At 39.6% G+C, this 14,979-nt stretch overlaps 1 protein-coding gene across 4 annotated transcripts in view; it reads left to right on the top strand.

Annotated features, from left to right (window-relative positions):
* CEP85L (centrosomal protein 85 like) overlaps positions 1-13,526 on the top strand; it is a 142,033-nt gene extending 128,507 nt beyond the window's left edge. For 3 of the 4 annotated variants that reach the window (XM_054061510.1, XM_054061507.1, XM_054061509.1), the window contains exons 8-13: positions 142-296; positions 1,914-2,031; positions 2,354-2,404; positions 7,509-7,616; positions 7,988-8,201; positions 9,532-13,526. In XM_054061510.1, coding sequence (XP_053917485.1) covers positions 142-296; positions 1,914-2,031; positions 2,354-2,404; positions 7,509-7,616; positions 7,988-8,201; positions 9,532-9,695 — 810 coding nt within the window. In that variant the 3' untranslated portion in view covers positions 9,696-13,526. The remainder of the gene's footprint in view (positions 1-141; positions 297-1,913; positions 2,032-2,353; positions 2,405-7,508; positions 7,617-7,987; positions 8,202-9,531) is intronic. The other variant, XM_054061508.1, reaches the window with a different exon arrangement.
* Positions 13,527-14,979: the final 1,453 nt, after the last annotated feature.

Below are 14,979 nucleotides of genomic sequence, written 5' to 3'. Positions count from 1 at the left end.
AGCACTGTAGCTATTAGGGATTCTCATACTCAATAAGTGAAATGGGCCTAAAATTATACAGAAGGTAACTGCAAGGCTGTGGCCTGCCACAAAGCCTTCTGCTCACATGGTATCGTGTCTGACTAATATAACCTGTGTTAGCTACAAATTTTAGAAGAGAAGAACAAGCAACTTCGAGAAACTACAGCTGAGTTAGAAAAGAAGCTCCGAGAGGTCCGATCACAGTGCAAAGAGAGAGAATTGCAACTCATGTGTCAGAAGAAAAAAGAAAAAGAGCTGGTCACAACAGTACAGAGGTATGAATGGCTGCTTGGCTTTTGTGCCCTGAAATGGTTGCGCTTCCCTCTTGATGGCAAGACCTAATGTTATTTGCCCTCTTAACCTATTACAATGCTAGTGATTTTTCATGACATAAACATATTACTGTGCAGAATGACAGTGTATTGCAATGGAAAATCCAATGAGATTTTTATTTGTGGCAAGTTTCAAGTATTACCACAGAGAAGAGTCTGCCAAGGATACTCTTCACTATCTTTCTTTAAAGATGTGGAACACTGCTGCTATGGCGTCACAACCTGCTGCCAGACAGAGGATAGAATAAATGTGTGCAGCAAAGCGGCATTGTGTAGAAGCTGTCAGCACTCTGATTTGATAACTAATCCTGACCCGAGCTGTGGAAAAGCCCCCTGGATATTGGCTGATGGGTATATCAGGGAAGGGTCGAAGATTTAACTAAATTGTAGCTGTTTCTTACCTTTTCAGTGGGGGTGGGTGTATTCATGGGGAGATTTAGCAGCAGCTTATCTGCTGTCACTGAGCTTGCTTAACTATGAAAACACAAATGGGAGGGATATCCATGAAAAAATTCCAGATGAGATGGGGAGGCATTGTTACTGTGGTGCATTTTAGATCCAGTGAGCTACTTAAACACTGAATTTTTTTGCGGGGAGGAAAAAAAGAGGAAGGGGGAAGTGGGGGGGAATCACTTTTAATAATTTATGTGGGTGTTACTGCAGTTCACTGTCCCTCCATTGGGTAAAGGTACATGCCATGAGAGTCTGAAAGTGTTTCCATGATGAAAGGCAAGCTAGTTGGGACACCTTGCCAGCCAAATTGTTGGCGCATTGTTTCCATCTTACCAATGAAAGACTTATATTTTTTGTGCCCTCGTAATCTAGAGGGGGATCATTTTATCTTTTCTGAAAGCCTACAAATAGTTAGGATGACCTCTCGTTTCTAAATTAAACGTCAAGATTAACACTGATAAAATGTGCTGCTTTTCTGAGAGAAGGTGAGGAGGCAAAGGCTGTAGCCTCACCTAGGAGCTTGAGCTGAGCTACAGTGGGTCTGAAGGTCATGCCTTCATGTGGGAGCAGCTGGGGAGTGCTTTTATGTTCCCTTTTAGTAGTCACAGAGGGTGCGAAGGATAGGCCACTGGTGCTTGATGCAATCTCCGCTTCTGGACTCCGGTTTGAGTTGTGTGTGCCCCAGTGGGAGAATCTGATTTTAAAGCTGCTGTAACTTTGAGAGGTTTGAAGATTCCTCTGATCTCTGCTGGTGCTGGCTTTGCCTCCCACAGTAGCACAGAGGAGCTGTGAACACCACAAAGCTTTTCTTTGCTCCTCTCTCCTACTGTTGAGGCTGTGCCTTTTGGGACTTGCAGTGCAGAATATGGCCCATAAGACTATTCCAGAATGAATCTGTTGTTCTCAATGCCACAGTAGCTTCAGTAGTTTAGGATTTTTGTATCATTCATCCACTGATGGTTTGCTCATTCATAAGTCTGGATTCTGCTAGGTATGGTTTTATAGTTGTGGTTGGAAGATAGTGCAACTCTATAACTTTTTACTGGAATGCACATCCCTTCTAATTTCTGTTGGCACATGTAATTTTTCTTTCGTGTTGAATCGCAGTTTACAACAGAAAGTGGAAAAATGCCTGGAAGATGGTATTCGCCTTCCCATGTTGGACACGAAACAGCTTCAGAGTGAGAATGAATGTCTCAAAGAAAAGAATGAGAAAGCCAGTAAGGTTAGTCTGCAAATGATCTGTTGATGGCATGTTTAACTTTGAGTCTTACATTTCTTCATTGTTTTACTTTAGGAATAAGTATCACACTATACATTATACATTTGTTGCTAATTCAGGCTTCTTTTCAATACCTGTCTGTTTCTGTTCAATACTCATATTTTGCTTGAATTCCTGTTCCATCAGTTAAATTCTGTCTTGTCCTGTACAGTTTCAAAGATTCTGATTTAAATTCTATGGCTATACACTTGTGAGCTGTTTTTTTTTTTTTTTAAAGGATCTGAAGAGATTCAAGGCTTTTAAATTACTTCATTTTATATTCTAGGTGATAGACAATCAACAAAATCAGATAGCTGCACTGATTTTAGACATGCAGGTAAGAAAGAATATATTCTGTTATTTATTCTGTGCATTTTTAGTTAAAAAAGATAACACTACTAAAATTGAATTTCATCCTTTTACCTTCCCAAATAGGAGGCAAAAGTAGAAATACCAAGAACTTAATTGTATGGCCTGTAGTTGACCTATGTTCTTTTGTACCTGAAGGGGCTACAAGAAAGCTGAGGAGGGACTTTTTACAAAGGCATGTAGTGATAGAACAAAGGGCAATGGCTATAAATTGGAGAGAGACAGATTTAGACTAGACATGAGGAAGAATTTCTGCACAGTGAGGGTGGTGAGGTGGCACAGGTTGCACAGGGAAGTTGTGGGTGCCTCATCGTTGGAGATGTTCAAGGCCAGGTTGGTTGGGGCCTTGGGCAGCCTGATCCTAGTGGAAGGTGTCCCTGCCCATGGCAGGGGGGCTGGAACTAGATGATCTTTAAGGTCCCTTCCAACTCAAACCATTCTATGATTCTATTATTCCTTTGTGGGCTTATAATGTATTCTTCATTGATGTTTATATGATTTATCACTTTCCTGATATGATAAAGTGAAACGCTATTGTTATGTATCTTCCTTATTCTGCTGATCTAGTAGATGCTGTATCAGAACTGCCTGATTCAAGTTTGAAGACTGCCTGTATAAGTGGCAGTGAAGCCTCCAATCCAACTTTGGGGTTCAGATGATCATCTGAAGTACAAAAAGTGATATTGTTTAGGAGCTTTGCTACTGAGATCCTTAATAGAGGCAGATACCTTCCTAAACCATATCGCTTCACATTTTACATTGTTTAAGCAGGTCCTAGTTCAACTGGTTTCTGACACATCACTCACTTAGATATTTTAACTATCTTGGCCAATCTTGGGCACCTACCGTGGAGCCAAAGATTTTTAAAGACAGAAGAGGCTGTCAGCTGGTAGTTGCAGCTCTGTGGATCAGGTTTACACATCAGGCTCCTGATACTTGAAAGGTACTTAAGTGACCAGTGTTGTTGTGGAGAAAAGGAAACATTATAGGGAAGGAGGTATGGCTTGCTTTAGAAAAAGCTGAACGTTTAATCTGTTTTCAGCAAATAGCAAAGCCAAATTCAATAAATTCTATTTTCTGTATTCTTCTACTCGATTGGTATTTGACTCCACACTTTTTGCTTCCTTGCCCTCTAGAAAGACTGATGGTACAGGTTTTTCTCTTGAGAATGAAGAAGGTGCTTCTGCTTTGGCTCTATGTATGCTGGGTTTGGAAGAACAACAGAATGGTAGTAAACAATCCTTCCGAAGTGGAAGAGAGCACTCTATGGGGCTAGAATCCAAATAATGAAGCGACATAACTTGCATGCTTAGCGCTTGCTAAAAGAATGTGCTTTCTTATTTACACTGGAGCGAAGTTTGCTTATTAGTTGCTTACTTTCTCTACTATGCAGATAAGTAGCTAGCCTGATTCCTGTTGACAACTATATTTTGTCTAATTAAATCATTGTGTATTTAATACACTTGTAGTGAAGCAGTAGGGGAATTTAAGTTGCAGTGTAACATATGGCTGTTAACTGAAAATCATTTAAGCTTCTCTAGATTTGAAGATGGTGAAATACAACAAATTGAGATTTTTTTCATGGAGTAGCCTGATAATATGCAAAAATTGTAACATGACTAAATGTAGTTTCGTATGTTTCATAATTTTTTTTAAAAAAAATTCAACTTGAATTTCATAACCTTTCTGAGGATCTCTGTCCCTTTTCATAGCTTAGTCAAGGTTAGTTCCTTACATAGTATGTGTACATAGGTCCAACACAAGAAAAAAATGAGACTGTGCCTGTAACTCTTTTTATTTAACAAATTAAGAACATCAGCTACAATCACCTTCAGAATAGTATTCTCCTGAGTTGACGCACAGCTGCATACCATGGTGGCAACACTTAAAGCGATTCTGCAGCTCACTTTTTGAAAGGCTGTTGATGGTTGTGTTACCCAGAGTACATCGGTCAGTCCTGTCAGTCACAATAAACCCAAACTCTGCCAGGCTGGGAGTAATGCTGCCAAATTGTAACTTTGGAAAGTATATGGGAAAAAGTAAGGGTTGACGTATGGAGACTCGTAGCACTATGAGCACTGGGAAATGATAGCACTGTGGGCTCAGCCAAGCTGGTTGGTGCATGGGCTTTTTCTGAGCTTTGGTATTAGGGTAGCAGAGAATGATAGATAGATGCGTCTTTTAAAATTAAACGCTGATTTTCACTTCTGGTAGTTCCCCATTAAATGGTGCAACTGAACTTGTGCTCATTATTTGGCATATTGTTGAAGCTGATTTTGGAGTAGTTTGAATATACATTTAGTGGCAGATGTAGTTCTGAAAATACAGAGGGGAAGATAATATTTCTGAACCTGTCTCCTACCATCTGCCCACCTTCAGGGAAGCTGCACAGTCAAACCTTAATGTTTGGCATTGGCACAAAAAAGGAAATGTGGAAATGGTAGTACTAATGCATGTATTGTAACTGGGGCTCTGGACATTCTGGAACTTGCTTATGGAAGGGAAGTTCATCAAAGGCCATTAAAATGTGAAGATACTTGGGAGGGTGTTTTGGCTATTACTGGTTCTTACGGCATTGCCTTCTGTAAGCGTCTTCTGTTTGGCTGCAGACAGACAGAGCTAGAGAGACCTTTAGTCTGACGCAGAACAGTCGTTTTTCTCAGTAGTAAATTTTTGTAAAAAATTAAAGAAGATGGTTCAAGACCACTGTGAGTTCTGCTCACCTGCAGGCACAACAAAGGAAATGCCTGAAACAGAGCTACTTCCTGCCCGCTCCTGGCCCATGGCATTTCCTTTGACATGGGGCAGGACCCTCTTTCTTCCTTCCGTTCCTCCCACTAGAGCATGAAGCTGTGCTTTCTCTCACAGCTTATCTTTAGGATGCATGTTGCTGCAGCATTTCCTTTCGAGGGGCACAGCGTGGGTGAACTGAGAAGCAGGTCAAGTGTCTGAATATAGTTTTAAAAACAAGTAGTCATTTCTGCGTTCTGCCTTCTGGTTCTTATGACTTAGATGAATATAAAGTGTAGCTTTTTCCAGTCCATATTAAGTGTGTAAATTTTAGCACCATTGTTTTCCAGTTTTGCAAAGGGTGTGACAAAGTTCTGACTTGTCTCACTGCTTGTACAGTGCTGAGCTGAATGCATTGGGAAATTTTGTCAAGGCTGCATGCCTCCCATTGGGATCCAGGCTATTAAAAACTCCACTCGGTGTCAGCCCTGCGTTGCATCTCTTTACTCGCTGCCTTCTCATCAGCACTAATATTTCTTATAGCTGGCAAGTCAATTAAATGGCCTGTCATTCACTCAGTAGGCCACATACATGATAAAGGGCAGACCTGTATATAGTCTTCTACGTGCCAGAGTCCCCAGTGCTGGTACCCTCAGAGTTCCATTCTTCATACATCCTAAGAGCAACTCACACGAGAGTAAAGTTGACTTCTTTTCCAAAGCTGTTTTCCTAAGACCCCAAAACCAGCATAGCTTGACATAGCTTGTTCTGTCAAATATGGAGCGTGGGTTTTTTTCTGTCTTTGAGTAAGGTTGCCGTCATAGTTCAGCAATTTAAAAGTATCTTTTACTCAAGAGTAACTTTGATCTTTCTATAGCATTTTATTTAAGCTACCATAGAAAAATTCCCTGTGAGAGTTCTCTGCCTTGGAAGAGGAATCATTAGGATTGTTCCTACAGAGGTTGAAGAAAAAAACATTCTTCTGAGTCAGTGTCATTCCATAAATTAAGAGCCATCATTCTGTGAAATGGTCCTTCTCCTCCCGCCATTATGATCTCTGGTTCCATTCTGTGGAGGGTTGCAGTCAAAATTTTGCCAAGGAATACACCAGTGCTCCAGCTGTATTTTTGAGCATGATAGGATTGGATTTGCATCTTATTAAAACCAGACAACAGGTTTTACATATTAATATGGTGAGCTAGGGATGGGGAGAACACTTGATATGCACTGTGCTGGCACAGCCTTGGATTTGTGAGTAATACCATTTACAACAGATTGGTTTTCTTTGTGAAAGCTGAAGAGGTCCATTTTAAAACATTAGGAATTCATATAATCACTCTTCATTGTTGTTACTATTCAGATAAGATGATTTGGATATTCCCCTTTCTGAATTTTGCTAGGTAACATTGAAAGACATATCTACCAATCTAAAAGCCAACTAAGGGAATAAACATGAGTGCTTTTAACAACAAAGACACCAGTGATCATGCTGAATTCACCCCAAAAAGTCCACATGGAAATATATCACAATTTCTCAGTTTCGACTTTGTAGGTAAAAACTGAGGAACTGACAGCAGCTGATGCTGTGTTGCAGCAATTGTTTGTCGCTGCTTGTGACTGATCTGGAAGTCAGCTCTTGAAAGCCCCAATACTTAAATACAATAGTATCCGAGGAATTTGCTGTTCATTACTGAAAATAATTATTGTATCTGTTAAAAATGGCCCTGTAAACTACAAATAAGTTACTTTTTTTGCTCTCAGTTTTATTTTCAGAACAGTAGTTGCATAGACTGTTTTGATTTATCCTGTTTGTGTATGGTTTTAAAGAAGTTGGTGCTCTGTATCAACTGTTAAAGGCTTTCTTCTCAGCTTTATAGAAGGTGGGATAAATTCTGTGTTGTGAAAGGTTGTAGGAAGCCCTGCCATAGTCTTTACAGAAAATAGAGGCAAAAAAAAATCTTCAGTGACAACTTGAAACTGCACAGATGAAGGTTAGCTGTCATTAATCTGCTGCTTATTTCAAGTGAAAGTATTTGGTTAGAATAAACAATATTGCATGGGTATCTTAGATTTCATGCTTTACAAATTGGAGTAAGGTTGGAACATAGTCTTTTTGTTTCTAAAGACATATGGCTTATTTAAAGGGTTTCACTGATATTTGGAATAACTGTTTTAGTATACAGAGACCTGTTGGGGTCCTGCTGAATGGAAGGTGGAACATGGTAGAAAACAAAAAATAATTACTACAAAAGTAATGGACAACTGAAGCCTAGAAATTTACTGAAGATGCTTTTTTAAGTATGAAAATTTAAAATCACTACCTCTGTTTTCATTCACTTTAGTCTATGCAAGAGAAGCTTTTGCAAGAAAAGCAGATTGTTGAGAAGATGACAAATGAGCTTGAAGAAAAAGAAAGGAATATAGAGCAGTTAAATAAAGTTTTCTCTGAAGTAAGTAAAAACCCCAATAAACCAAGCCTTGGCCACACCAGCTGGGAAGGACCTTATAGAATGATTATAAGATCTCATGATAGGGCTTTATGAGCTTAATTAAATACTTTACTGTGCTGGCTGCTGTACAAAAGTGTAATAGATACCATCACTGCCTCAAGGGTGGAGGCTGCTAAGCAGTGGTAACACAAAATAGACAGCCATGTAAAGCTGTCAATGTGCTGTTCCTTGGAGGGCCAAAGAATTATTGATTGTATGTATGAGAATTAATTATTTTTAATTGTATTGTTTATGATTTTAAACAGGAAACTTTCTGCTACAGTGCATGCTGCAGAGTAACTTTCCTCTTTTCCTATTTACTTTTCACAAAGAACCAAAGACTGATGGAAGAGAATGCCACTCTGAAGGAGCAGATGCGGCAGGTGGAACAGTCCAGGCAGCCAGTATCTGAGAAGATGCCTGTAGCAGACCAGTTGTTCAAGGAAATGTCCCATTGCTTATATGACTTGAAAGCACTGTGCAGTATTCTGACCCAGAGAGCTCAGGGTGAGGAGCCTAATCTTTCCTTACTGCTGGGAATCCGATGTAAGTGATGTTGTCGTTCTAATGCTTAATAGTGTTTTGATATAGCGGAGTAATGGTTTAGTTAAGTGGTGCTTGAACTTGCCAGCTGGACAGGGAGGTGTTCCCCCTTGCTATGCAACTGCAGTGGTTGTGCTTGAAGTGTACTCCTGGAGCTCTCTGGAAAAGCTGGGCTTCCAGTGCACCTGGGCCGCTAAATGCATCTGACTACATAGGTCCTTGCCAAGTGAGGAGAGAAGGTAGCTAGCTCTTCATATGGACCCAATCATGGCTATGTTCAGCCCACTAGAAAAGAAGGGTGTGTAGCCAGGTGTCCATCCCTCCTGAGATGCAGTGTAGTCATCCTGAGGCTTCATGGAGGCTTTTCTGCCAGATGTGTTCAGCTCTATAAACTCATTATGAGGAAGGTGAGGCAGGCCTGGTATTGCTATGTCATGTGTTTTTGTGTTAAAAGTCCGTGAAGTCAAGTAGTAGGAATACACCTCTGCTGTTTGCAGACATGTATGTCTGGGTTGGGGGTGGGGGTGGAGGTGTCTGCCTGTGTTATATAAGCGTAATGCCAGGCTATATCCAATACTGTTAATGGGACATCTAGTCTTCGGCACTTCCTAAGCTGTTAAACTTAACCAGGATACGAGAAGCACACCCTAAAGCGGGTCAGGCAAAGCATCATTATAGAGAGTTTGTGCTAGGTCTTTCCTTTGGCAAGCTTAATAAACAAATTCTTTTTGACCTGAATGTATCATATGCTATTGTTTTCTTAGTGCTACTTAGAATAAATCAGATAGACTGGACTACCAACATGGTAGAACAGTAATGGTATAATGTCCTGTGCGGCAGGATCTACTACATGCCCTGTAGGCTCATTTGTGCTGTAGCACCCAGAAGTACTGGGGACTGGAGCATATACCAGTCCCAAAGTCCACGAGACCATCATCAGCCAGCAGCATGAATAGTTCAGTATATCTCTAGTACCATCTCATCATTTTAAATTACCTTATTTTCCAAGCCCATCTATCCCTCTTTTCTGAGTGGCTATAGAAAGCTCCAAAATCTCTAGGAAATGGCTGGTTTTTCACTGCTGTTGAGATCCTTCAGACACCAGCAAGTTTAGATCTTGGTGCAAACAGCAAAGCGTATCTTTCAGAGAAGCAGTTATGGGCACTGAATTTATAAGTTCAAACACATTTTGTTGGTGTTTCATCATAGTAAAGCATGATGTCTCTTGATGTAATTAAAGTGACCTCTCCCTTATTTCAAGGGCAACTGACTAGTTGAAGTATTCGCAGGACACAGTTGCTAGAGCTTTAACCTTGGTGGTTGTTTTTTGTAGCACTGAGCTGTTCAGCTGAAGAGAATGAAAATTACTGCAGCACAGAAAGCCTTTCAAAGAAGCTCTTGGACGTTTGTCAGTTACGAAAGGACATTGATGAATTAAGGACTATGATGTCAGACCGTTATGCTCAGGACATGGGGGACAATTGCATCACTCAATAACAACATTTCACCTAGTAACAAATGACTTATTAAATGCTGCTGTGTCACAGGTCTTTGCGTTTTTGTTAAGGAGCCATATTGGAAGACTGCAAATAGTACTGCACATGCAACTCTCTCTGCGGATTGTGAATATTTAATCTCGGGAATCTGGTGGGGAGAGGACAGTCATTGTTTGAGTGGAGTGTTACAAACTACAAGAAATCTTTTCTCCAAACTACTGAATGTAGGAACAAGCTGTGAAGAATGATTAGTTGGATGCTCTGTTTCCTTCATTAGGGCTCATTCTATTATTTTACCTAGTTTCTGGAGTCAGAGCATCAAAACAGCCATGCTGCTACTAGTATCAGTCCTTTCCTTCATGAAGGGTTTGTAGGATATATTACCTGTATTCTGAAATTAGATCGGAGAGTCAAAGGACCTCTAGCCGTATAGAGGCTTGTACAACTGCAGTCCACTCTAGGAATCCCAATTGGCACAATTTTGGAGCACTACAAAAAGTAGTTGCTCTCGCATATTGCCTAAAAAATTTGATATGGGAAAGATGTTGATTTTTAGTAATGGATGTCTAGCTTGTTTGCCCAGTAGTGGATGGAAACCAAGTTTTAACTGCTTTATGCAGATGAAGCCATAAAATACAGCATTATCAGATTGTTTTAACCTCTCTTGTGTTGCTGTAAGAAGTTTCAATAACACAGTCTGTGACAAACCCAGAGAAGCTGGAAGGCACGAAACTGCAGCACAGTACATGGCTATCAGAAAAAAAAAAAAAAGACTGTATTTTAATGTTTGTACCGTACTTATTTTTTCCCTTAGGTCATCTCCACTTTAAAAATGTGGCTAGTTTGTGTTTCATCCCTGAAGGCCTTTGATGAGGTTGTAAACCACATCAACCATTTTTTTTTTTTACCACAGCTGAAAAACGGGTGTTTGGCATTTGGCAAAATCAAGGCTTGGAACAGGATGTTTCCGCTTAGCAGTATTAAATACTCGGTTATCCGAGGACTGCAAAATTTTCCACATTGTTTGGAAATTCTTGATTTCTCTATTTATGTAGGAAGGAATTACATTAAAAAATTGTGTTCCATAGTTTATTCAGTGAGTGTCACTTGGCAGTGCTGTTTCACTCCTGTGGGACAGATGACGTATTAACGCTTCTGATTTCCTGGAACATAACTGCAAGTTAGCTGCACAGTTATGCATAGTGTAAAATAGTATTTAACTGAAGGAAACAAAAGCTTGCAAGGAGCAAAACCACTCTCCAATCACATTGTTAAGCAAATATATGAACGTCAGTTACATACACAGTATGGAAAGAACGTTTCATATTACTAAGGTGCAAGTCAGTCATTCATCGGCTGACCCACAGTGTGGACAACAGCAGAAATCCCTTAGGAAGAATAGCAGTTAGCCTGGAAAATTCTAGGGTAACATTTTTATGGCAAAAGTGTTAGTATCTTCAGTTTTCTGACTGTATTTATGTTAAAAAAGAAAAAAACAGTCTAACGAAGTAGACTGGTTTCCAGTTTTAACATGTTGATGTTTTGCTTTCTTGTCATTGTTAAACAGTTACTGTTAATGTTGATTTTATAATGTAGTGACTTACATTTTTTTTAGCTATATGGACTTATTTATTTGACAGTTTTCTCTATCCTGAAGCTACACCTGGACTGATTTGTTAAAAATACAGTTGCTATTTATATTACTGCTACATGGTGTTTTGGGATAGATTAATGTGACTGGTTCAGCTCCTGTGAGCACGAAAACTGTGTCTAGATGAAATCTTCAGTGAAATTGCTTGGTGTCTCTACTTCAAGATAAAAGACGAGGCTATTTTATTTGAAATTTCTATGCGTTTTTCTGTAGGTTTGAAGGTGTACTTTTATGCTAGCGCAAAACTGAAGAAGAGGATCTTAGCACAGATGGGCTTGCACAGTTTTCTGTGGCTCTAACAGTATTGGTGTGTTTGACAAGGGCCTCGGCTTCTTCCTTTGGTGTAGTTCATTGATTTTGGCGCTGCAGTGAAGTAGTAGTCTGCAGTTTACGGCATCTGTCTCCTATCAGAATTCAACAATAGCATTTCAGATAATAACCTAGAAGTGTTGGGGAGAGAGGAAACACCTCTAAGTTGCACGTTATTATTTCCTTAGATGGAAATGTTGTACCTATAAAATATTACCAGGCAATGGAATGAGCTTTTTCTAAGATATGCATGATTGTTTAGTTGGTTAAAATGTAGTGTGTGTGGTCTCATTCAGCATATTTAATACAGAGTTTATTAATGAATGTTAACATTGGATTTGCTTAGATTTAGTCATGACAACTTTTGGCTGTACCTATTAGACAATCTCAAGGGCTGAAAAACAACCGCTAATGAATGGATTCTGTACTGTTCTGGCTGTCAGCAAATTTGTACAGTAATTTTTTGTATAGTTTCAGATTGAATTTATAAAATCCTTTAGAAGATACTTACAGTAACTACTGTATTCAAGAATGTATTTTGAAAAAGACTTGGAAAGTAACTGTCTTTGGACAAGCTGTAGATGATGCTATGTATTTACTGTATAGAAGTAAAGCAGGTCAGTTGTGTGAATGTGATTTAGGTTGCTAGCCTCCGCTGTGCAGCTTCGTCGTGTGATAGTTGTGTGAAATTGTGGAGATTGCTGTAACCACTCACTCAGGCTCCAGCATTCAAAACTGCTGGTGGCTGTGAAGTCATTACAAGAGCTGAAATGTTGTCCTTTTCCCTTCAAAAGGTTTCCTTCCTTTGCCCTCACTGCCCAACTTCTGCTTCAAATGGGTTTTTTTGGAAGTGTTTCTTGCAGGGTAGGAGCACAAGGAAAACAAGCAAGCAAACTCCTTCCTCCGTGACCTGCTGCTCTAGTACGGGCAGTGACAGCATGCTGCAGTCTCTCCACGTGGGCGTAATTTTCTCTAGTTTTCCATGTCCTTATCAGTGATATTACAAAGGTGGAGCTGGAGGTATAATTGGGCTTTTCTCATTGGTGTGATGAGTTCTGCTTTGAGCGGGGAAAGGATCTTATGAATTAATCTGCGTTGTTAGACCACAAACAAATTTATGGTTATTATCTAAAGGGATGATTTATTCCAGTAGCTCATTAGCAATATTAATTCCACGGCTGCATACCTTTGTGCCTTTTTTTGCCTAAAGTAAGTGTATATTACCCTTGAACTTTAGATCTAAAGTTCTTAGGATGCTGATGACTGCACCTTGTTTTCCTCTTACCTGCCAATATTTTGTTTAGAAGCTTTTGTAGTAAGAACTGCAAAAAATCTAGGAACAGAAGTAATTAAACTAGGTACTGGGTGTACACTCTGAATGTTAGGCTGGTCATAGTGTGCAGCTTTTTTAACTCTGAAGTGAGGGCAGGAAACTCAAATCATAATGTGTTTATTTTGTGTCTATTAATTACAGAATATCATCATTTCAATGGGGAGGAGTGTCTGGAGCTATCTTTTATAAGCACAGCTGACATATGTACTGGATCAGTCCCTGAAGACTGGTAGTTTTGTAAATTGGGTTCAATTTTTGAACCACTCAGAATACCTCATATGTAAATAGAGTTGTCATGACTTAATCACAATGTGTTCATTGTAATAAGTAAAGGAGCCACTGGCTGGCTCAGCTTTAGGCTTGTTGTTCTTGCCTCTTTTTGTAATTTTTTTTTAAAGTAGGGTTTACAGCTAGAATTTTGAATGCCAAAGTTCTATTTATTAAATAATAATAAAAGTTTTCATTGTTAATGACTGGTATTTTTCCACTGGAAGTTGTTTGTTGATGTTTGGGATTTGTATCCACAGAGCAAAAAATAAATTTTGTTACAAAAGTGATTTCTTTGTGGTTCCCTTTTGTCCAACATATGGCATGTGACAGATGTGGCCAAAGCTGAATGAAAAGCGGGAGACAAAAGAATTGTGAAAGATCTCCCCAACACCTATCCTGACTTCCCTTCGGTGGTCTGTAGTTCTGCCTGAATACTGGCTGACTGAGCTCTCTTCCTGGTGTTAGTTTGGTTTTCTAAAAATCAAGGCCTTGGTAGCAAAAATATTATTGCAGGATAGAGAAAGGACTTTGGAGCAGAGTTCCTTGTGAAGTCCCTGATGCTTTTTTCAGGTAGGTGCTGCTGTTATCCATCTTGGATGCTGATTGGAGATATCACAGGTAAGAGTTTATAAAAAGACTAAGCTGGCACGTAATACTAGGCTTGAGTCAGTGTAACAGGAGTCTTCACAGGTGCTGAGGGAAGTGGGGGTCACACAAAAATGGTTTCTATTCTGACAATTCTCTGTGAGAAATTGATGCTGTTTGGAGCACTGAGTGCTTCTCTTTTCCTGATTTATACAACATCATGCAGAGCAGAAAAGTTGACGCTAAGTCTTCTTTTCAAAGACACTGGGAAATTTACTGTAATTAGCTAATGGATTATATATGCTAGGGATCACTTGCTGTTCTTCAGCCTTGTGACTGAACATTGAATGATAAGCTTCTAACTCAATTAAAAACATTCTGTGCCCTGTATAAATGTATGTAAAGGGCTGCACAGATGCCAACTTTCCATAAGATTTCTGAGAGTGACCTTTCGTGAACTGCTGGAAATCAGGTTTAGGTTTCAAAGTATGATGATTAAAGCACTGCTAACAATAGCAGTGTAGAAAATATTCTGATGCCTTTATGCCACAAACAAGATACAACTCCAAGTGTGGATAAAAATGAAACCTTAAGTAATAATGCTTTATGTAACACCACAGCATCTTGAATGGGGACAACTTGCAACAGCTAAATCCACAGTAGATCATTACACTGTGTAAATTTAGCAATTCTGCTGGATGTGCTAAAGGTACTGGGCTGTTTGCTTGGTAAATTAATGTGTTTGGTGTACCTAAATAATTTCCAAGTGGCAAGGGAAGGTGGATACTTCAATGAGAGTATTCAATTACATTTTATGTGTATACTTCTTTTCCTACTTTGTATGAGTTACTCCCCTTTTAGGGGTGGCTGCGGCTTTTCTCCTCCTTTTCTTGATGTTGCAGGTCTGAATTTAATGGAAGTAAAGGCATGCTTCCAGTCATGGAATTGAAGCCTGCTCAGTTTGTGGGGAACCCGATAGGTTCAGCTAATGCTGCAGGGCTCTTTAATGAATGGTTTGGTAGCTCCCCTGAAGAATGCAACCCATGGATATTAATAGATCACAAAACTGATTTACTGGTCTGTGTACCTGTGAAAGAATTTGCCTGGAGGAAGGCAAAAGGAAACTTGTCAAATTCT

This window comes from Cuculus canorus, chromosome 3, assembly GCF_017976375.1.
Source record: "Cuculus canorus isolate bCucCan1 chromosome 3, bCucCan1.pri, whole genome shotgun sequence".
Lineage (NCBI taxonomy): Eukaryota > Metazoa > Chordata > Aves > Cuculiformes > Cuculidae > Cuculus > Cuculus canorus.
The sequence above is the reverse complement of the archived record's forward strand: the minus strand, read 5'-3'. Positions and strand labels throughout refer to the sequence as shown.